At 44.5% G+C, this 22,423-nt stretch overlaps 1 protein-coding gene across 3 annotated transcripts in view; it reads right to left on the bottom strand.

Moving 5' to 3' along the window:
• Positions 1–711: 711 nt before the first annotated feature.
• NFYC (nuclear transcription factor Y subunit gamma) overlaps positions 712–22,423 on the bottom strand; it is a 30,126-nt gene continuing 8,414 nt past the window's right edge. For 2 of the 3 annotated variants that reach the window (XM_014258441.2, XM_014258440.2), the window contains exons 2-10: positions 16,918–17,030; positions 13,106–13,177; positions 11,436–11,549; positions 10,527–10,622; positions 7,115–7,288; positions 6,136–6,294; positions 2,890–2,997; positions 2,148–2,207; positions 712–1,554 (exon numbers count right to left, since the gene is read on the bottom strand). In XM_014258441.2, the coding sequence (XP_014113916.1) occupies positions 1,435–1,554; positions 2,148–2,207; positions 2,890–2,997; positions 6,136–6,294; positions 7,115–7,288; positions 10,527–10,622; positions 11,436–11,549; positions 13,106–13,177; positions 16,918–17,022 (1,008 nt within the window). In that variant the 5' untranslated portion in view covers positions 17,023–17,030 and the 3' untranslated portion in view covers positions 712–1,434. The remainder of the gene's footprint in view (positions 1,555–2,147; positions 2,208–2,889; positions 2,998–6,135; positions 6,295–7,114; positions 7,289–10,526; positions 10,623–11,435; positions 11,550–13,105; positions 13,178–16,917; positions 17,031–22,423) is intronic. The other variant, XM_088067489.1, reaches the window with a different exon arrangement.

Genomic DNA, 22,423 nt, shown 5'->3' with positions numbered 1-22,423 from the left:
GGGGGACACCTGAGCCCGGTAAAGGGGGAAAACTGTGGGGGCACCTGTGCCAGGTAAAGGGCTCACCTGTGCTGGGACAGGGGACATGCTGTCACTCAAGTCCCTGCACAGAACATGCCACAGGTAAAGGAGGAGTGCCATGAGGTTGGAGCCAGGTGGGATTTGAACTCTGCTCCAAGGGAACAGGGACAGGACAAGGAACAGCCTCAAGCTGTGCCAGGGGAGGCTCAGGTGGAATTTCTGCAGGGAAAAAGTGGTCAGGCGTTGGGAGGAACTGCCCAGGGAGGTCTGGAGGTGTCCAAGGAAGCCCAAGATGTGGCACTGGTGACAAGGTGGGGATCAGGCACAGTTTGGACTCAATGACCTTGGTGGGATTTTCCAACCTTGATGATTCTGAGGGCAGAAATTCCATCTGATTGGGAGGAAGACCCAAAAGAACCTTGGAAAGACCTCCTGCCCCTCCTCCCACATCTTCCTGGCAGGATTTTGAGTCGCCCAAGATCTCTGAGCTCTGCTGGAACACTGGGGGTTCTTTATGTACCCAATTTCACAAATATGTCACATATTTACCCCCAAACCCCTCACATCACCTGAGCATTCAGCCAACCCCTTTGTCCAGGCATCCTGTGCCTGATTTCCCTGCTCCAGGTGTAACATTTCCAGGGATTCAGGCTGCTCCTGGCCCTGGATCTCATGGACAGCACACACAGGATCTGACAAAAGCAAATTTATTTCCTTTTATGAAGCTTATATTACATGCATGGACCAAAGCCAGGACAACAGGTAACAGCAGGGCTGGGGTTTTGTCCAGATTCCATCTGTTTTTCTGGAATCCAGAGGTCAAATTCAAGGATTTTTTGCTATTAGAAAATACAATCATAGTACAAGGAATGTGTTTTTAAATTTTGTTTCACTTCAATTCCTCCTCCTCCTATTCCCTGCATACAGCAAATGCTCCAAAAAAGGAGGCAGGAGGGAAAAATCGAAACCACACACATTTTCCACCCCCCCCCCCCCCCCAAATTCCCTAAAACCCACTGAGATGGGAGGACCAAACCTAGCTCTATCCAGAGGAAAAAAAATACAAACAGAACAGCAGGAATAGAGCTCTGACAGGAGCAGTACCCTCAGGATTTTCCTAGAAATAAAAACATTTCCCACATTTGTTCAATGAGATGCTCCAAACCCCTTCAGACTGGTTCACTCGGGGTTTGGAAAAGCAGCTGGATACACAAAGATTGGTTTGGAAAATAAAAATATTGCATTCTTGGTAGAGTCTGCTGGATATTCTGGATATTCCCACAGCCAGCAGAGCAAGGTGGAGATGGCAGAGCCTACTGCTATAGGCTGTGTGTCTCAGGTGTGTTCCTCAGCCAGGTGGGTCTGGCAGAGGCGCTCGAGGTTGGGTTTGGGGACTCGTCACCAGGTCCCTGCTCAGTCCCCTGTCACCTGTGTGGCCTGGGTGTCCGAGCTCTGGTTGGTGGACTGGATGAACATGGGCTGGGTGATGTCCTGGCCAGCAGGCATTGTCACCTGCTGGATCTGGTACAGCTGCTGCAGACACACAATGTGACAAAGGAACCTCTGTCAGCGCGCAGCACCCCCAGGAACTCCCACATTCAGTCCCTCTGAGGTGCCCCAAAACCCCAAACCCACCATGAGCTGCCACCAAATCTCCTGCTAACTCCCACCAAAGTCCTCCCAGGAATTCCTCATCCCCCTTCAATTCAATGGGCCCTTCTGCCCACTGAATTCCCAGAGAAGCTGTGGCTGCCCCTGGATCCCTGGGGAGTGTCCAAGGCCAGGCTGGATGGGGCTTGGAGCAGCCTGGGACAGTGGAAGGTGTCCCTCCCATGGTCAGAAGTGGATGAGTTTTATGGTGCTTCCAACCCAAACAACTCCATGATTTATGACACTTATGGACCATGGAGATGTTAAAACCTTTACTCCAGAATTGCTCAGGATTTAGGATTTCACCCGGAGTGCCAGGGACTGGGTTCATTCAGAGCAAAGGCAACAGAACCAAAAGAACACCAAGGCAAAAGAATCCACCTTAATTTAGACTGGCACAGCATTCCCTTCCTGTGCCTTATCAGAAATATGCAGATTTAGGAGAGTCCCCGTGTCTGATGACCCCCAGTTCTTACCTGTCCATCTGTGAACTGGCTGAACTGCTGCTGCCCCTGCTGCACCTCTGTCTGCGTTATCTACAGAGATAAGAGCAGCTGATCATTGCCAGCCCTTCCCTGAGGGTCACAACCCCACCAACACCATCCTGCTGCTGCCTGGGGAGAGGTTTTTAACCTCAGCCACGTTTTCCAGCACCCCAACCGCGAGAGGAACGGCAGCCATAGACACCTCCAGACCAAACACCACTTTCCAGACCAAAACCAGGTCCTTCCAGACCAAAACCAGGTCCTTCCAGACCAAAACCAGGTCTTTCCAGACCCCAAAACCACGTCCTCTCTGCCTCCCTCGAGGACAACGTGGCCTCCAGGCCAGCAGGAAGGCAGAGAAGGATCCCTCAGCCTCAACGCCGCTCCCGACGTTCTGCCTTTCCTGCACGGCTCCTCCCTCACCCAGGCAAGAAGAAGGAAAGAGAAGGTTGATGAGCCCAGAAGTGACCTGCAAGCAGCTGAGAAGCAGCAGGAGCTTCACCCAGAACCACACACACACACACAAGCTTTGCATGCACCTCTCACGGACACCTAAAGGAGGTTTCCGCTGTGTTCCTTGTTGTTATTTTTTTTAAAAAAAAAAAAAACCTCTGCCAAACAGGAAGAAAAGAAAAGTAGGAATCCTAACCCAAGAGGTGGTCGAAATCCCCTGGAATTCGCAGCTTCAGGAACTAGGGAAGAAGCCTTGGAGGCAGCCCTGTGGAGTGCATACCTGCTGTGCATTGGTTGCAAGCGTCTGGATCTGCCCCTGGACTACCTGGGTGCCTGACACGGGTTGGGCTAAGCGGATATACTGCAGCTGGCCAGCATTCAACTGGACCTGGAGACAGGTGGAGGGGGCAGGGAAAGAAAATGAAACAGGTCACTCTGCACCCTGAACACACAGCAAAATTCCCTGCTCGATTCCACCACAGGAGTTACGGGGGAGCTTTCCCCGGGAGCTCCATGGAATTCTGAAGAGTTCCCAGTGGGAACCACCACAACGGACCCTGAAGGCACCAGGGCACAGAACTCCTGGATATCCCTGAGGCACCACATTCCCTTTTTTCCAGGCTGGGAGGGGTCAGTTAGTAGCTAAAGCATATTAATGACTCAGTTTCTCAGGGATTTGGGACCACGTTTGGTTACAAGAATTAAGTTTCACTCCTTTGAGACAGCATTTCACATCAACTGTTATGAGCCGGCAGCACCAAATCATATCCTACACCTCTATCAATCATATCCTGACAAAAATTAAGGAATAAACAGGAATTTTCCCCACAAATAAAGCCAGCAGAGATGGCAAACCCCAAAGATATTTTTGGAAGCTCTGAAGGCAGCTCTCTGCCAATACCTGTCAAGCCCCACCTAGCAGAGGCTCAGCTTTTTGGTGTCAGTGCTTCATGTGAGAGATTCAACCCCAAATTTATTCCCTAAATCCCCTAATTTTGGATGCTTGGGAATATGGGACATGAAGAAAATACAGGAAACGATGTTAACACACACCTGAGAGCAATAAAAATGTCACAGATACCATTGCTGGATTTTCCTTCTGTTATTTATAACACTGAGATTCACAGTTTTAAGGGTAATTTTATACCAAAAAATCACGGTTTAAGGTTTTTTCTTTTTAAGAAGGGGAAGAACACACAGAACACTCTTAAAAAACTGCTGACTGATAAAGAAGTGCCTGGAACATTTGGCATTTCCATAAAAGCCACCAACTCCCCCATTTGTGTCTGAAAGCTCCAAAATTATTTCAAGAGCAAATAAACTCCCCCTGAGCAACAAAATTTCAATAAAAAATTGGTTTCTACATTGAGATCTGCAGGGAGGTCAAGTTTTCCATGCTGGAGGATTAGGTTTTAATTACATCATTAAATGACGGTGGAAGAGATTTAGGAAAAGTTCCTCCAGCAAGGACAGGAAGCTCCAAAGAACCTGCCCAAAATGAGTGTGGGCAAGACAAAGGTTAAATCTAATACAAAATTCTTGTGGCCAAACAATTATCACTTAACTGATGGATTCACTTCCAGTTTTCCTCTGTTCAAAAATAAAATTAACTTTTCCACTTTAATTCTGGAATAAAGAGCAACAGGGAGTGTGCACATGTGGGAACATGTGGAATAACAGGAGTAAGACGCTCCCAACACTTCAGAGGCACTTCCAGTTTCAGGAGAGAGTTTCCAACTCTATTTGGGTGATCAAGATTCTTTGCTGGGCCCTCAGAGTGCACAGACCTGTCAGAAGATGGCTCTAACTGTGCCAAAAGAGAAAGGAAGTAAGGGAAAAAAGTAAGAAAAGCAAAGCAGGAAGAGCAGAACAGACCAAGGACTGGAATTTTATAGAGCCAAATCCAAGTTTTTCTCCAAGTTTTATTTTATTTCACTTGCTGGAAGCTCCTTCAGCACCAACTATGGTTCTTCAACCGAAGAATCTTCTTGGTTGCAGCCAAACAGGATCTCTGCTGGATGGGGAGCTGGGAATTGGGATTATTCCATCCCACACTGCTCCTACGTTGCTGGTTTGCAGTCTTGGAGCTGTCAGAGACCCAGGTATTCCCAAAAAGATTCCACACTTCAGCCCCTGGCAGCTCCTGAGGAGCAGCCAAAGCTCCCTATTCTCCCACAGTCCCAGGAAAGAGGGAGGAAAAAGCAAATTCTTGGTCAAAACCAGACCCTAAAACCCCTTCACTCTGTCCAAAACCACAGGATCACTTCCCAAAGGATCCCCCTGGATTTTCTTCAGGAGGTTTTGGCCCTAAACAGCTCCTTTGTAAGGAATTCTTCCTCCCATGAGATGTCTAAGCCTCGTTTTTGTAGTTCCAGCATGCTCAGGAGACAACTGGGGACAAATCTGAGCTATTCTCTTCTTGCTGAGAATCCACTGGACATCTCCTTCCACAGTTCTTTGAGGAACAAGTCTCTCAGATAAATTTTCAGGAGGAAAAGAAGAGGAATAAGAAATGGAAGAGAAAAGAAAAATGGACAAGAAAATACAGAGAAGAAAAAGGGTTCCTTGCAATAAAACAGCCAATTTGGGAATTTCTTCCTTCCTGATCAACACCTCAAGGCAGCAGGAATCAGCTGAAGACTCAAGAGATGAAAAGAGCTGGAACAATCTGGCAGCTCCCCCAACCCAAACCCTTTCCAACACGCTCTGGCACAGCATGAGCAAAGCTCAGCAAGGCTGGAAAGGCAAAATCTGTGTGAAAGCTCCGATTTCACAGAAAAACTGAAATCCAACTGAAATATCTGGCCCTGGGTGACCTTTGGGTTCTGGAACAAGGAACTGGCTGATTTTTGTTTTTATTATTATTTTTTCTCTAACAGGTGTGATATTTTCCAGCTGGGAAGCAAAAGCCACAGCTTTGTTGTGATCCTAAGTTAATGTGACTTTTTGGACCGCTGTGTTTACTTAGGACACATTTCAGAAAGTTTTGGTTATGTTGGGCACCCAAAATCCCATTTTTAAGGCTGATGTAAAAGTGAGGAGGTATCTCCTGGTTCTGCAAAACCATTCCTCCAACCAGCTCCAAATATTTTGGAGAAATATTTCTTCTAACATCTAAGTTTATTAATAACTCCCAGATGGCACCTTTCCCACTCAGCCTGACAGGTCACGACTTCAGATTGCAGAGGAACAACCAAGTAAAGGCAAAAGAAATGAATTCTGTTTTATTCAAACCAGGCTGTGGTTAAGAACTGAGGTTCAGCCAGGAAGTATTTGATTTATTGCTTCCTGATCACAACTATTTCACTCAGGAGAAGGTGTTTGGGCTGGGCAATGAGTCTGGACCAAATGGGTTAAGATTTATTCCCCACTTCATGTCACACTTGGTTGGTTTTCCTAAGTGCAGGAACCACACCACTCAATCCAAACTTCCTCTGCCAGTTAACAAAGCAAACAGAAACAAGCCTCATGCTCACAAATTTGCTTCAGAGGAACTTTTCCACCTTTTCTCCTGGCCAAATCTTACCGGGATTTGCTGGATTTCTCCTGTATTGGTGATGATTTGCTGCATCACTTGCATGGTTTGCCCTGTGCCGCTCTGAGCCTGCTGGGACTGGCCCTGGGGCTGGGCCTGCACGATCTGGACCTGCTGCCCCTCTCCCACCTGCATTGTCACAGGGGTGCTCTGCACAAGAGAAAAACAGGGATGAGGACCCAAGAGGTGGGAAATCCATGAGATGTCAGGATTGGGGCAGACTGAGTCTGTCCTACACCCATGAACTGTGAGGATTACTGCTTGCTGCTGGCGTTGGGTAGGCTTGTCCTACACCCATGAATTGTGAGGATTAAATCACCACAGAGGGAGCTCAGAGCCTGGGTGAGACACTTTCCTGTAGGATCTGATCCAGGAACAGGACCAGGAATCCCATTTGGCCCTGAAAAACCAAGGTTGCCCCACAGAAATGTCCAAGGTAATGTATGACAAGGACTGGAACAACGAGGGACAGCAGAAGGTCCCCAATTATGGAACAGGATGAGATTCAAGCTCTTTCCCTCCCAACCCATCCCATGGTTAAAACCATGATTTCCACACTGTCATTGATGTTCCTGTGCAATCTGTCCCTGAGGATTTCCCTCAGCCCTGGCTCACCTGGCCCTGCTCATTGCTGGGGTTGGGGCAGGTAGTCTCTCCTAGAGCCAGATTAAATCACCACAGAGGGAGCTCAGGGCCTGGGTGAGACACTTTCCTGGAGGATCTGACCCAGGAACATGACCAGGAATCCCATTTGGCCCTGAAAAGCTGAGGCTGCCCCACAGAAATGTCCAAGCTAAGGCAGGACAAGGATTGGAACAACGTGGGACAGCAGAAGGTCCCTGATCATCCACCAAGGTGAGATTTAAATTCCTTCCTTCCCTCCCAACCCAACCCATCCCATAGGTTAAACCCATGATTTTCACACTGTCTTTGACGTTCCTGAGGAGGATTTCCCTCAGGCCTGGCTCACCTGGCCCTGCTGGGGCTGGGCAATGATGATCTGGCCCGGCTGGATGGTGGTGGTGGCTGTGGTGGTCTGCTGGCCCTGCTGCTGGCCCTGCACCTGCACCGCTGCTGGCTGCTGGGCCAGGGTGAAGTAATACTGCACGGGCTCGGCCGGGGTGACGGCCTGGCGCACCTCTTCCTGCAGGGGAAACACCGGGAACTGGGATGGGAACACAGCACCTGCCCACCCCACAGCCGAACATTCCCTCCCCACACACCCCAAACACATCCCGTGGGAAATGAGCTTCAGTACCTCACTCTGAACAGTTCAACCAAATCAGTTGGAGCTGATTAAACCTCGTTTATTCAGCTCTATGGAAATCAAGAGCGTTCCAAATAAAGTGTGGATAATGGGGAGTCACCACTGAGGTGGAGTCACAGTGAGGAGGAGGATATGAATAAAATTACCAGAGTTGAAAGCCATGGAATTTCCTCATGGGTGAATTCCAGACCAGGAGGAATTGCAAATGCCCCATGAAAACCGACAGAGCCTCCTCTGTCACCCAACCCCTCTCCTGAGCTGCACTCCCAACCCTCCACCGAGCTCTGATGTCAAAACTCTGGGAATAAAAGTCATGGATTTGATGCTTGCTGTCATGCCTGGAGTTATTTATTTAAATCCAGCTTTTCCAGGCTGACAACCACTCCCTGCTGTGGGAGCAGGGATATATCTCAGCAGTGGGAAGAACTAGAGGCTCTGCTCTGCCTCACTGGCAGCAGCAACACTGCTTTCCTTCATCCCAGGAGATAAAAATCTCCTCATGATCAATGGTATTCCAGGATTTTCAGAGATTATGGGACATAAATCTCCAGTATCAGAATTCCTGGGCTCCCCAGAGCAGCTGGATGAGGGCAGATGCAGCTCCCAGACGTTCACTCCATGGCAGAAGGCGTAAACAATCCTCTCCCAGCCACCTCGAGTTCACAGCTGAGAGTGTAGGATGTTTACACGTGCTACAACATGGGACATTCCCACTTCCAACAGCCTGCTGGAATCTCTGCTTTTCTGAGGCTTGCTCACGGATTCCCCTTCAGTTGATCCAGCTGGGCAGGAAAAGGAAAATTCACATTAAACAGGAGCATGTCTGGGTGGGCATCAGGCTGAAGTGAGGAGTTTGTTGGCTTAGAAGCCATTTTTTAGGGAGCAGAACAACTCAGGAGTTATTCCTGGGAGGTTTCCCAGCAGAAAATCATATCCCAAAGATTCAACTGATCCCAGCTGGCTGTAAAAAAAGACCAACTTTGAGCCTGGCTCTCCAGGCAAACATCATCACAACCACCACCAAACACAACACTTCCTACTCCTGCAGCTCCCTGTTATTCCCATTCCCCTCATAAATTCCTCTGATGGAAGGAATAATAACAAATTAAAATACATTTTCACTGGGGCATGTCTGCAGAGAACCAGCAACCCCACAGGCACTTAAGAGCTGGGGCTGCTCTAAGCCCAGTTCTTACTTATTTCTGGAGTACTCCAATCCTCAATTTCAGCTGAATCCTGAAATAATTAAGGCAACTGAGTCCTCTGAGCATCTATTCCAGGTTCAATCCCATTTGCCACAGGCTGGAATGGCTTTAAATCCAAATCTGTTCTCACTGCCTCCTATCCCAGTGTTTGCCATCTTTTATTCCCAAGCCACAGCTGGAGAACAACACAACACAACACCAGGATTGCATTCCCAGCTCCTCCAAGAACTAACACTGCCCTGTCGAGTAAAAGAGAAAATACAGATTGCAACACCAGCCAAAAAAAAATATAAAAATCCAGGCACAGGCAGACACTTTTCCACAGGATTTTCCCTGTAAATCCTTAACCTACATTCCTAGGGGGCATCTAGTTCTCCATTAAACTTTTCCTGGTGGAAAAAGCATTCCTGGTGATCCAGCAGTGGTCGCAGATGGGCGAGGAACATTTCCACCCAAAACTCCCCAGGATTTCCTGTCTGGGAGGGATCAGCAAGACACGTTATCCCAGATGCTGTGACACACTCCTGAAGTGCTCCAAGAATTCCTTGGATGTTCTGTAATCACAATGTCCTGATGTAAATCAAGCAAAGAGAAGACACAGGGAATGCTCTCCCTCCCAAACCTGATGCACGACTAAAAACAGAAAAGTACAGGAATGAGACACCTCATGAAAAGAAAAAAGAAGTGGATTTCTAATGCCAGAATGGAAGTTTCAATTATTCCACCTGAAAAAGAAACTCCAGTTAAAGAAGAGCAGCTGTGGGGGCTGTTCTGTCTTTTAATTAACACCAAACTAAAGGGTTTGGGAGAAATCATGAGGATTTACGTCAATATTTCTATTTTATGTCGAGTTCCCAGCACATCTGGCATGCTGATTTTAACCCCATGAGCAGCAGGAGGGACTCCCCTAGACAGCTGGGACATGGAAAAGTGTTTTCCTTATTTTCTAGACCTTCTGGAAATCAGGATGGGAAGTTAAACCCAGCTCAGGGCACCATCCCAAAGGAAGAGGTGTGGATTCCCTGTTCCCTCCCTTTATTGTCACTCCAGGAGCACCACGAGGACACTTCCAAGCACAAAATCAAGCAGCAGCCTCCAAAATCCAGCTCCAAACAGGAATGCTGCTCTGTACACTCACAGCAGACAGAATTTTCCATGCTATCCAGGATTTAAAGTGGAATGGGGGGGAAAAAATCCACGTCAGAGACAGACTTCCAAGTCAAGATGTTCCACAGGGTCTCAAATTCCCCAGTTTTTAGGGACAACTTGGATTTTCCCACGTTGCAAACCTTTAGAAGTAGCAAAAAGGAGTTGTTCTAATAATTATTTGAATTGTTAAAGGAGCAAGGAGTAGAATTATCCAAGCAGGACCCTGAAGGGAACCCAGAGTTTTTATCCACCCGGGAAATTTTAAGGAAAAGGGGATGAGGAATCCCTGCAGCTCAGCTGAGAGCAGCAGCCTGCTGCTGTAAACATCCGACTGAAAGCTCCTTCCAGCACCTTCCAGCTTCCAGTCAAGGATGTTTACAGAGGCACTGACTGCCCCAAAGGATGCAGGAAGGGGATTTGTCAACCCACAAGCCATAAAATGCAGATAAATACATTTTTTCTAAGTTAAATTTTTCCCACTGGCACCATTTGGGATCAGAACTGTTCAGGATTGGGTTTGGTTTGTTGGTCAGATTTGCATGGATCTCCACTCAAGCTCTATTTCCATAAAAACACAGTGGTTTTGATTTTTATTTATGATTTTTATTTTTATTTAAGAATTTAAGAACCTGAAAACCACAGTAAATAAAACAGAGAGGAACAAACATGTTTAAATTTATGTCGCTTGATCACCTCTGTTTTCATCAGAGGCTGAAACCATGCCAAGGAAAGAACAGAAATTCCATAATTTTGTGTCTCACCTGCCTTTTTGGAGGCTTCAGCTCATCCCTGGGGACAATATCGATCAGGAAATCAAACTGATCAAACTTGGTGATTGCCATGGCGATGTCATTCCTCTGGAACAACAAAGGGAAAAGCATTCCTCAGCTTCAGGAGTGTTTTGGCACTGGATAAATGAAGTTAGAGGTGTTTAAAGCTGAGTGAAAAAGGGGGAAATATCTCCTGCAGGTCCCAGCTGGTGGAAATTCAGTTTAGTGCTGAGCAAAGCCTCCAAAATGTGCAATAAAAAATGTTTTTAGCAACTTTAGCCCAGTTTAATGGATATCAGTTGTGGGTGCCCACCCCTAAAATCAGCAATTCCTGCCCAGGGATAGGAGAGCTGATGTGGACCTGAATATGCCAATTTTTCCCCTGGCCTGAGGGCCTGAATTAATAGTTATTGCATTTTCCAGTAGTTCTGCTCAATACATAAGACTAAAACTGAAAAACTGCTCTTTTTCTCCATAAAAAGACCTTAAAAAGTTGTATTTTACTCTTTACCCATTAAAAAAAAAATAAACGTTATTGAGGGCCTCTCAAGCTACAAGAGCCAATAATCTGTATTTTGTTGTATTTTTATTTTTACCTCCACACTTCCATCACCACAAACCAAACCTCTACAAGTTTAGATCACAACTAATAACAACAAAACCAACCAGAAACTCAACAGCTGCAGCTGCACAGAGCTGTTCCAGCAGGTCACGATCAGCTGAGAGATGGAGGTTTGTGTTTGGGTGGGTTTATTTTAATTAAATTAAGAAAGAAAGCCTTTCAGCTGTGCAGTTATGTGCTTTATACATGGGCTGCTGTGTAAAAAACATGCCTGATGTTATGGAAACAGGGGGTTGGGAAGGGATTTGGGAGCAGCTGGGATTTGGGAACTCCTTTACCTGCAGGGTCCTGCGTTTGTTATCCTCTGTGTGGATCCAGGCTCGCAGGGTCAGCTCAGTGATGAAGATCTGGGCAGCCTTGGCAAACAGCACAGGGGCTTCTGCACTGATCATCTGCCAAAAGTAAGATTATTTTGAACTTTACCACTCAATTCTAACAGTGTAAAGAGGAATCTCATCTCCTGAGTGAAGCTGGGTGGTTAAATGTGAATTTGGAAGAATTTTCACCTCAGGATTTCCTTGGGTCTGACTGAATTAAGGTCATGGAAGAAGAGTTTTGGACATCTAAAATTTAGCTTGAAAGGCTCCTGCCTCATGGATTAAGGGCATAAAATCATGGAATCAGATCACAGAATGGTTTGGGAAGGCACCTCAAACCTCAGCTCATCCCAACACCTCAGACACCTCCAGGGATCCAGGGGCAGCCCCAGCTCCTCTGGGCACCCTACGCCTGCCACCCTCACAGGGAGGAATTCCTTCCCAATATCCCAATTTCTTCAATTATCCCAAATTTCTCCTTGATTTCTGCCCTTTTTCCACTTAAAACCTCAGCAACAATGGACATTCACCAACAGCTTCTCCTGGCAGAGCCTTGGAGTGTCCAGAAAGGATTTGGAAATTGAGTGGGACACGCTGAGGGCTTGTTTTAAACCCAGCCCTTCCTTTGCTGTTTTGACATTTAAATAATTTTAAATAAATGTGAAATGGCAAAGGAGGTTTGGAGTGAAGACTCAGCCTCACCAAATTCCTTTTCCTTAAAGAACATCTGGCTCCAGTTTAACTCAAATGAAGCAGTTTCACTATCAGCTGCCTTGACATTAATGCTTATTAATTAACCTTTAAATAGGAATATTCCAGACAGGCCAGAGACTTTCCCTGCTCTCCACTCTGCCTTAAAATCTCATTTTCCCCTTCATCATCATCATTATTTGGTCCAGACACTGAGTTGGGCTCTCAGAGGTCTCAGATCATCCATTTCCAGGGAGCCTGAACGGAGAATTTTAAGGATCTCATTTAAATTAAGGGCTGCCCTGATAGAAAGATGGTGTCACACTGAGGGGAGAAAACAAAACAAAAAACAAAACAAAACAAACAAACAATTCTCTTTACCCTGAGGAATTAAATGAGTGTTTTCCAAATAAAAAAACAGGGATGAGTGGAGCAGCACAAAGTCAAAAACTACAGGTGATTCCTTTTTTCTTCTTTCTGTGTCAGGGGGTTTGCATCAGTTTGTGTGTCCTTGTCATCAAAATCCCAAATATTGGGATCAAACCCAGGTTATCCACCTGAATTATTGCTTCTTTTTCCATAAAAAAAAAAATAAGTGGCACAAAAATCACTCTCAATCTTTGTAAGAGTGGAGAAAAACAAAGAGGGAACTTGAGAGAAGACAGTTAAGCACTAGGGAAAATAGGAAATAGCCAGAATTATTTTCGTATTTATTATACCCTTAAAGTGGGATTTATCACAAAAAAAAACAAAACTGCAAAATCAAAATCCCAAATGTTTCTGCTTTTCCAGCTCAGTTTTAATTACACAAGGCCAAGGGAATTTTGCTAAAAAATGCTTTAAAAAAAAAAATAATGATAAGAATAAGGAATTTCAAGGAACAATAGGTAAAATATCCTGGAAAAAGGATCATAAATTCCAGGTAAAAACCTTGAATGTACCTTCACATCTTCATCCAGCTTCATGATTTTCTTAATCCGAGCCAAGGGCAGCTCCTGAACTCTGAAGTCTTTCTGCAGAGAGATTTGAGAGACTTTTCACTGATATTAAACTGAAAATAAAGGTAAAAAACTGTTAAAACTATCAGTGCTTTCTAGAATTGAACTGACTAAAATCAGATTCATTCTCTTTCAGGTGTGGCAGCTCTTCCTGTGGGCTGGAAAGTCTCTTTTTTAGTGTTTTATATTGATATAGTTCTTCTGTCAGCTATTTATATTTATTATTTCACTTCCAAGCCGAAGTTTTCCTGAAGAACAGAATGTTTCTAATGTCACACACTTATCCATCTATTTATATTTGAAACAACTAATTCAATTATGTTTCCTGGGCCCCAGAAACCATTGGAATTTACAGAAAATCACAGGAGAAAATGTACTTCTCGTTGTCAAATTCCAATTTTGGTGTTAAAAACCTTGCAAGAACCTGGTTCAAAAGATCAGTTTTATGTTTTTAGGTGGATTTCTCCCTGTTTTCCAGTCAGGAGTGGTGGTTCAGAAGCCTGGATTATCCTGCTCTGAAACATCACTGAGCCCAAATTTGCACCCACACATTCCTTGGAGAGAATTCCTGCGCTCAGGAAATCACCAAGAGGCTTCTCCCTTCCCTGAAGACAAAAAGTGGAATTAAAATAAATAAATTAATCCAGAGTATTCCTGCCAGGAATACTCTTAAAAAAGGGAGAAAGGCTGAGGCTACATCCCACCAGGATCCCACATCCTGCATCAGGAATGCAGAATTTCTACTCACAAAAGACTTCTTTTAAAAAAAGGAAAAAAAACCAAAAAATCTTTCCTTTTTAACAAAAATGTCATAGGAAAATAATGGGAAAGTCATTTCTCCAGGGAAAAAGCACTGCAGGATGTGTTAGGGAAACAAAAGAGGGAGAAAAATGCTGAAAATGCTGGTTTTTATTCAGAATTTCTCTTCTGTGCTTCTTTCCAGTAAAGAAAAACGTGGCTGTTCCGCATGGCCCAGCCAGCACTTCAGTAGGGGCATTTAATTAATATCCAGCACATTTATAAATATTTATATAAATTATTTCTCCTAGACATATAATTAAAAAGCATTTTGTGCCTCATTCTGCAGAGAAACCCAAGTGTGGTGTTCCTGCTGCAAACCAGAATTAATTTGTTGTGGGGCTGTCCTGTCCTGATGGAGAATGTGAAATTTTGAAGGATTTTGGGCAATAAAAGACCTGTCCTTAAACACACACCACATTCAGGGACATATAAACAAGTGAAGGGGATACTAGAACACGGAAAAATACCTCAAAAGGGCTCTTTTTTTGTTGTTATTCATGTTTTCTTAATATTTTTTTCCTCAGGTCTTTCTTTTTTTAAAGGGCCTTGTGAACTTTGAGCTTCACAGAAAGCTGAGGGAAAAAATTTTAATCTGCAACACTTAAGTCTTAATTTCAACTTTTATGAACTCTATGGAGACACGAACAGTTAAAACAGTATCAAAATATTTAGATTTAGAGAATAAAAATGTTGAAAAAATTGAAGTTCTTTTATTCCTTTAAGGCAGTCAGGCCACGTTCCATAAATCAGAAGGAGAAGCGTGGTGGGGAAGGGAAGCAGGAGCAGGACTGGCCCCAAAGCAGCAGGAAAAGCCTCAGACACCAATTCCAATCTTTTCTCCAAATTAGGCCTTGTTGTCTCCACAAGCCTCTTGTGGAGCTGAAATGCTGATCCCAGCCTAGGCCTGGTTCTTATTTCTCCAGGATTCCACTGTGTCCTTCCTTCCCTTCTTTAAATAGTTTATTCTTGTTTTTTCCCTGAATTTTAGCCACCAAAAAACTCCACAAAACCAAGCACAAATAGCCCCAAAAATCAAGGGATCAACACAGTTTTCACCCCCACATCCATGGGTGCAATTTTCAATAATAAACAAGGTAAATTTCAGGATTTAATGATTCCACAGCATTGGGATGTTTTCCTGTTATGCCTTTTCCTTCCCTGCCCTCAATTCCCAAAATCAGGGACCGAAATGTTTTTCCCTCCCTGCTCTGTCCATTTCACCCCCACAACCATGGGAGTAATTTCAGTAGTAAACAGAATAAATTTCAGGAGTCGATTCCACAGCATTAGGATGTTTTCCTGTTACGCCTTTTCCTTCCCTGCCCTCAGTTCCCCAAAAATCAGGGACCAACACAGCTTTTACGCTAACATCCATGGGAGCAATTTTCAATAATATTCAATATATAACATTCAAATTTCAATAATATTCAACAAAATAAATTTCAGGAATTGGTTCCACAGTGCTGGGATATCTTCCTGTTATCCCTTTTCCTTCCCTGCCCTCAGTTCCCAAAAATCAGGGACCAACAGATTTTTCACTCCCTGCTCTGCCACTTTCACTCCCACATTCAGAGGAACAATTTTAATAATAAACAGAATAAATGCAGGATTTGGTGCTGGGATCTTTTCCTATTATCCCTTTTCCTCCCCTGCCCTCAGCTCCATTTCCAGTGACTCCTGAGCTTGCAAAGCAATCAATAGATCCCACTGACAGTTCAAAATTAAGCTGCCCATACTTGATAAGCTGCATAATAAACCCCTTTCATGTGGAGATGAAACTCCAGCTCCCAAACACAAGAATTCACTGTGCTGAAAGAGGAAAGTAATTAATTCTGGTTATGCATACAAATTTCTACATCTGTTTCTTTAATCAACTATCTGCACACAGGAAAAAAAAAAAAAAAAAAAGAAAAAAAGCAGCTTATCCTGGGCCTGGTGGGTTGGGAGGTTTTTACTTTGAAGAGCCTGGCTTGGACTTGAAGTTCTTTTGTTTTCAGCTGCATTAAAAGCACCAGAACAGTGATTTTTGGATCACAGGAATCCATCAATCTCTCTTCTAAAGTCATTTTTATTATGTGCCCTTGTTCCCACACCTCTTGTGGGGATGGAAAAAAACAGAAGCTGCTTAGTCCAGTTGTTATTCTCAGCCTAGATGGGATTTTTTTAGTCAAATTTTTTAAAAAAGCACCTGACCACAACACACTTGGCATTTGAGTGATTTCAACACTTCAGGGTTGTTAAAGGAGGAGGTTCTGTACTAGAGCCTAAACTCAAAAATTTATTCACAAAATTGGAATTAACAGGGAATTTAGGGAGGAGGGAAAAGTCTATTTTGACAGTAAAAACTTGGTGTGAACAAGGGTTCCCTCACAGGTTTATAATTCAAAATATGAACAGCAGCAAAGGTGAGATTTATCCTCAAATCCCTCAATCTTCTGGTACCTAAAACAGCCCCTGGCAGCTCCTTTTACACCTGTAGCTGTTTCAGAATCCCCCCTTTTTTCCCTCCCAGGAGGAATTCCCCAGGATGCAGCTATGGCTATCCCTGAGCCTGATAAACAAACTTTTAAATCACCTTTGTGTTGTTCTTTTAGCCAGGAAGGAGCTGCAGGTTTGGCTGCTCCACCTCAGAGAGGGAACATTCCCCGGAATGTTCCAGGCCAGGCTGGATGAGGCTTGGAGCTACCTGGGATAGTGGAATATGTCCCAAGGGACAGGGATCACCTTGAAGATCTTTTCCAAGCTAAACCATTCCATGATTTTCATGACTCTGCTACAATTCCATTTTTTTGGAAAATGGAATTCCCCCCTGGCTGGAGGATTATTGCTCATTTCTTATCCCACAGAAACACCCAATTTCCCTGATCCCAGAGCAGAAGACGTTCAAGCTGAGCTCTGAACGGGAATTTTTCCCTGTTTTCTCTGGGAATACCCCGATCCCTGGGGATGCTCACCACGGTGAGGTTGCGGATCTCCTCCATCACCCGTGGCCAGAAGGACTGGAGGCTCTGCTGGGCATCGCTGCTCCCGGCCGTGCCGAAGCCGCTGTCCGTGGACATCCTGGCAGCTGGGACAGGGAAAAAAACAGGAATAAGCAAGGAGGGAGAACAGGGTTAAAGGCAGGAAAAGCAATAATGGCTTCAAATTGATGGGTTTAGGTTAAAGATTGGTAAGAAATTCCTTCCTGTAAAGGGCTGGGATGGATTTCCCAGAGAAGCTGTGGCTGCCTCATCCTTGGAAGTGTCCAAGGCCAGGTTGGAACAGCCTGGGATAGGGGAAGGTGTTCCATGGCAGGGGTGGAATGGGATAATCCTTACTGTCCCTTCCCACCCAAACCAGTCCATGATTCCATGTCCCAGGAATTCAGGGAAGGGTGAATCCCTCCAGAAAACCCTCAGTAGAAGAAATGCCAGCCCAGGTCTCATGGCCTCCCCATTTGTTTTTTTAAATTAAATTAATTTTTCCATAGCAAAAGTAAAATAACCATTTGCTTCTGTGGCTGTCTGACACTAAAGCATCATTTTGTGGCTTTCCAGCAGTTTTCAAATCCTTCTTTTCCTTGGACAGGATCTACAGGAGGAATTAAGAGTCTGTACAATGCAGGGCAACAAAAGCAGGAATATTTAAATTCCAAATCTTTTAATTGAAGCTGCTTTTAATTGAAGCTGGGGTGTTACGAATCTGCTGATTATTCCATTCATTCCAGAGGATATCCATGCATCCAGGGAGATTGGGATCTCTGCAAACAGCTTTATTTACCTGAGAAGGAAGGAGCTGAAAACAAAGGGAAAATCACTGGGATCAGCCTCTCCCCAATCCAGGTGAGGAGTTGGGACACTCAGTACTCCTTGCCCTCATCCTTGGAGACCCAGCAACTCCAATTTTCCCCCTAAACAAATCCCTGGATTAAGCTTTGGGACAAGGAACTCTTCAAGCAATTCCAGTTAATATTAAGACAGAGTTGGACAAATCCCTGGGAATAGCAGGAGCATTCCTGAGCTTCCTCTGTGGCAGGAGCACGCGGCTCCAGCAGGATTCCCAACAGCCTGGAAGGACTGGGAATTCTGGGAGAGTCACCAACATCAAACACCCAGAGCAGCTCCAGAATATCTAGGAATGACACAGATCCCAGGGATGGAAAAGAAATCTGTGCCACCACAGGAAGGATTTTCCATAGGGAAGGATCTCCAGGATATTTGTGTGGCTTTTTTCCATTGCACAGTGACAAATGAGCAGATCCCCCTCTGGAAACAGGCACAGGAATTGGCCAAGAATTCCCAAATCAACTCCAGCCAGGAATTCCAAAATCTACTTTGGCCAGGAATTCCAAAATTCACTATTCCAAAGCGAAGAGGATCCCTAAAAATGGCACTAAGGGGTCAATGCCAGACAATCCTGCAACCCACACTTCCTAAGGAAAACTTGGAATGGGTTCTATTTTAATTCCACACTTCCCACAGAAGACAGGGAACAGTTGTATTTTAATTCCTCAGTTCCCAAGAAAAACAAGGAAAAGTTGTATTTTAATTCCAGCAACATGGGTGTGGGAAGAGCCAGAGGGAATTCTGACAAGGAAAAAGGGTCAGGGAATTGTATTTTCAGTCTCAGAGCAAGGCAGGAAGAATTCCAGGTGAAGGATCCTCAGGAATTCAGAGACTGACACATTTCTTGCTGACTCTTCCACAATTATTTGCATTAGAATGGAACCTGCCCACAGACTGAGATATTCCAAGTATTTATAAGAAAATCAAGCATAAAAATATTCCAATGAGGATTTAATTGGCATTTGGATTTTCCTCACCTCAATCAGCATTGTTAAAAAAATAGTTCAGGGACAAAAAACCCAATCCTTGGAACCTGGGAATATTTCAGTATTCCTGGAACTAGATGCAAGAGGAGATGCAATTCCTTTTGGACACAAGGAAAATAGCTTTTAAAATATGAATAATTTGAATTTATGTCATTTAAAGGCTGCACTGGAACGTAACACTGCCCAGAATCCCAGGATACAAGAGGTTAAAATCAAAGGAAAAAAGGTTATGGAATATAGAGGAAGAGAATTTCACCACCATTCAATTTCTTGCATTAAATATCTACCTCCAGATACATTAAATATGCAGATTTCAGCAATGGTTTACTCTGGTAATTTATAATATAAAAATCCTGCTGATGGATACAAAAACTTCCAATTTTAAAGTAAAACACAGGATTGATTTCGGAACAATCTGAAATTTCTGCTTAGGATCATTTTATGATAAATTGAGTAAAAGCAGAACCAGGAAAACCTACAAAATAAAATCACTAGAAACCACAAAATAAAAGTGAAACTGCTCAGAACACTACATGAATTTCTCCCAATTAAAACATGGATACAGAAGTGGTTTGGAGGTGCGGGAGAGGATTGGGAGGAAAGGGAAAAATCCCAAACTGTGACACAAAGCTCCAGAGAGAGAAACCTCACTCATGACCCATTCCTGGGCAATGAGGGAAATTCCTTCTCCTCCTTTAAAACTCATCCCAGGATTAGAACCAGCAAAAAGCTCACTCAGGGAGAGATGAGCTCAGCACAGCCAGAGGAATCCTTGGATTTCACACATGGATCAAAACCTGTTTGGGCTTTTCATCTGGGAACTTTTCAGCTTCACTCCTTTCCCTTTCTTTTCTCGTTTTCTTTTTCCTTTCCTTTCCTTCCCCTTTTTCCCTCCTTCCCAGATTTCCCTCAGCTCACCCAAAAAAACCTCCCAAGGGGTTTAAGAGGAAAGTGGCTGCTCCAAACCCAAATTCTGCTGGAAAACAGGCACAGGATCCCAGGGAATGGCTGGAGCTGTGCCTGATGGGATTTAGGTTGGATTTAGGGAAAGGTTCTTCCTCCAGAGGGAGCTGGGGCACTGCCCAGGCTCCCCAGGGAATGGGCGCATTCCCGAGGCTGCCAGAGCTCCAGGAATGTTTGGACAACATTCCCAGGGATGCACAGGGTGCCATTGTTCAGGGGTTGGACTGGATGATCCTTCCAGGATATTCCAGGTGGGCTGGGATGAGCTGAACCACCTGAAATCCAGGCTGGCAGAATTCCAGTGAGGAGATTTATGGACACAATGGCTCTGAAGGAAACACCAGGTTAGAAACAACCCCTTTCCCAAAAAAACCAATCCCCACAGAGCAAGGAATGATGGAGGAGCTTTCCCAGAGAAACTCTGGCTGCTCTGGATCCCTGGAAGTGTCCAAGGTTAGGCCTGGAGCAACTTGGGACAGTGGAAGGTGTTCCTGGGGGTGGAATCCCCTTCAACCCAAACCATCCCAGGATTCTGTAACAACCAGAAAAACTGGGATTCACCTCCAACCCATCCACACTGCCTGGGATACCTCCAGGCAAGAAAACATTTTGTTTTTCCAGACTGAGGGAAACAGAAAAGCAGGAAAAGCTGAAGCCTCGCTGCCTGGAGGTGATTCCAGAGCAGATCACCAGGAATATCCCAACAGCTGTCGGAGCTTTTCCGCTCACCAGAGCATGACACCTCTGGCAAACATTAAAATTCCCAAATCCTGCAGCAGCTGACAAAACCTGGAAAAGTTTCACTTCATGGGAGAGCAAAGAAGCGTAGAGACACCTCTGGATGGGTTTTTGGCTGTTATTTTCTGTACAAATGCTGTTTTCTGCTCTTTTTTGGGCGCCCTGGGAAGCGGGAAGCAGCCAAACGGAGCCGTCTCCCCTTGGAAAATTCGCCATTTCAGCTCCTGGAAAACACAACCTACGGGAAAATCGCAAATAAACCCAAAACCTCTGAGCCTGCACTTCCATCCTGAGCAGAATCCAGAGTTTTTCCCTGGAAAAACACCAGATCCATGTCACAGCCACATTCCCAGGCATCCAAGCAAGGCAGGAATGGGAATAATGTCCCCATCCAGTGAGGGCCACATTCCAATTTTTGCTGGCTTTTAAATCTAGTTTCATTTTAAACGTAATTTTCAATTTTTGCCAAGTTCCCCCTGAGTAAGAAGCCAAGCAAAGAGGGTGGAGAGCACCTCCAAAGGAAATTCATCCAAACATTCCAAGGAATTTGCAAACAGGGAATGTCAGGGGGAAGGAATGAGCCAGGAAGGAGGAGGAACTCAGCAGCATCCCATAGATCCTGGTGGGATCACAAATTCCACGTCCTTTCCATACAGCCACATTCCCATGATTATTGAGAAAATCCCATTGTTTTCAATGGAAAAAGCAGCGCATTCCACGTAAGGATCCTAAAAAATTGCTCAACCATGAAAGCTCCAAAGAAATGAGGCCCAAATCCCAAAATTTTATCTCGATGTCCTTAAATTATGGCTTCAAAAAAAGGATAAAACATAAATATTTCTGGAAAAAAATCCCCTCATCTTGATCCTACCACGTGACAAATACAGATTTAACAATTCCACACTGACAGAGTTTAAAAGGTTCCCAATCCTCCAAAAAAAATTCCCATAAAACTCCTTTTAAGTGTTTTTTACAACAACCACTACCCCACAAAAACCCCAAATTATTTATTAGGAAGCAACATTAAAAAGAAAAGAAAAAAAAAGTGGAATTTTTTTTGCTTGTCTCCTCCTTTTCTGTGTTTTAAAGATTAAATTTTACCAGGAAAAAAATAAACCCCAACACCGTGTCAGCCAGAAAAGCTCTGAAGAATAAAATCAAAGCCCCAGAAGTTAATATTTAATACAATATTATTCATGGAATAACAGCAAATTCATTTCCATGACGTTTCCAAACAACCTGGAGGCTGCTGGAGACTCAAAGTGCCAGAAATTGAGGTTTTTTTAGCTTTAGTTTTTTAATTTTGAGAGTTTTTACTCTCAAAGACTTTGGGAGGTGGCAGCAGTGGTAGGGAAAGATTTAACTGAGTTGGGGATCAATGGTTTCTCCTTCCACCTCAACATTCAAGTTTTGACTGCTCAAATATATAAAATTATTTAATTAAAAAGAATTTTGAGCCACTTTGGCACCACAGTTTATTTTTTGTTGAACAAATCTTGCCATGGAGCTCTAAAAAAATCAGATTTTTGCAGATTCCACTGCAGCAGCTGGGAAAAAAAAAAAAACAGGATTTGGTTCTGTTGGAGTGAAAGAAAAGCCTTGAGCACTGGAATTCCAACACATAAGGCTTTGGCTCCTGATTTTTTTGCAAGATTCCATGGGAAAATCCTGGGAATTGGAGCACCAACATCCACAGGGACTCATCCCAGTGGCCCAAGAATGGAAAATATTCCCTGGAAAAGCACTGGGAGAGGAGATCAACACCTGGGAAGGGACTGATAAGGTGGGGTTTGGGATAGGCTTTAAGAAATCCCAATCCATAAATCATGGAATGGTTTGGGTGGGAAGGGAATTTAAATCCCATCCTTTCCCAGCCCCTGCCATGGATAGGGAGACTTTTCCCTATCCCAGGTTGCTCCAAGCTGGCTTTGGACACTTCCAGGGACGTG

Source organism: Pseudopodoces humilis, chromosome 27 (assembly GCF_049639895.1).
Source record: "Pseudopodoces humilis isolate 2021_Gansu_Grassland_sample_001 chromosome 27, ASM4963989v1, whole genome shotgun sequence".
NCBI classification, from domain to species: Eukaryota; Metazoa; Chordata; class Aves; order Passeriformes; family Paridae; genus Pseudopodoces; species Pseudopodoces humilis.
Note: the sequence above shows the minus strand (reverse complement) of the source record. Positions and strands in the feature narration are given on the sequence as shown.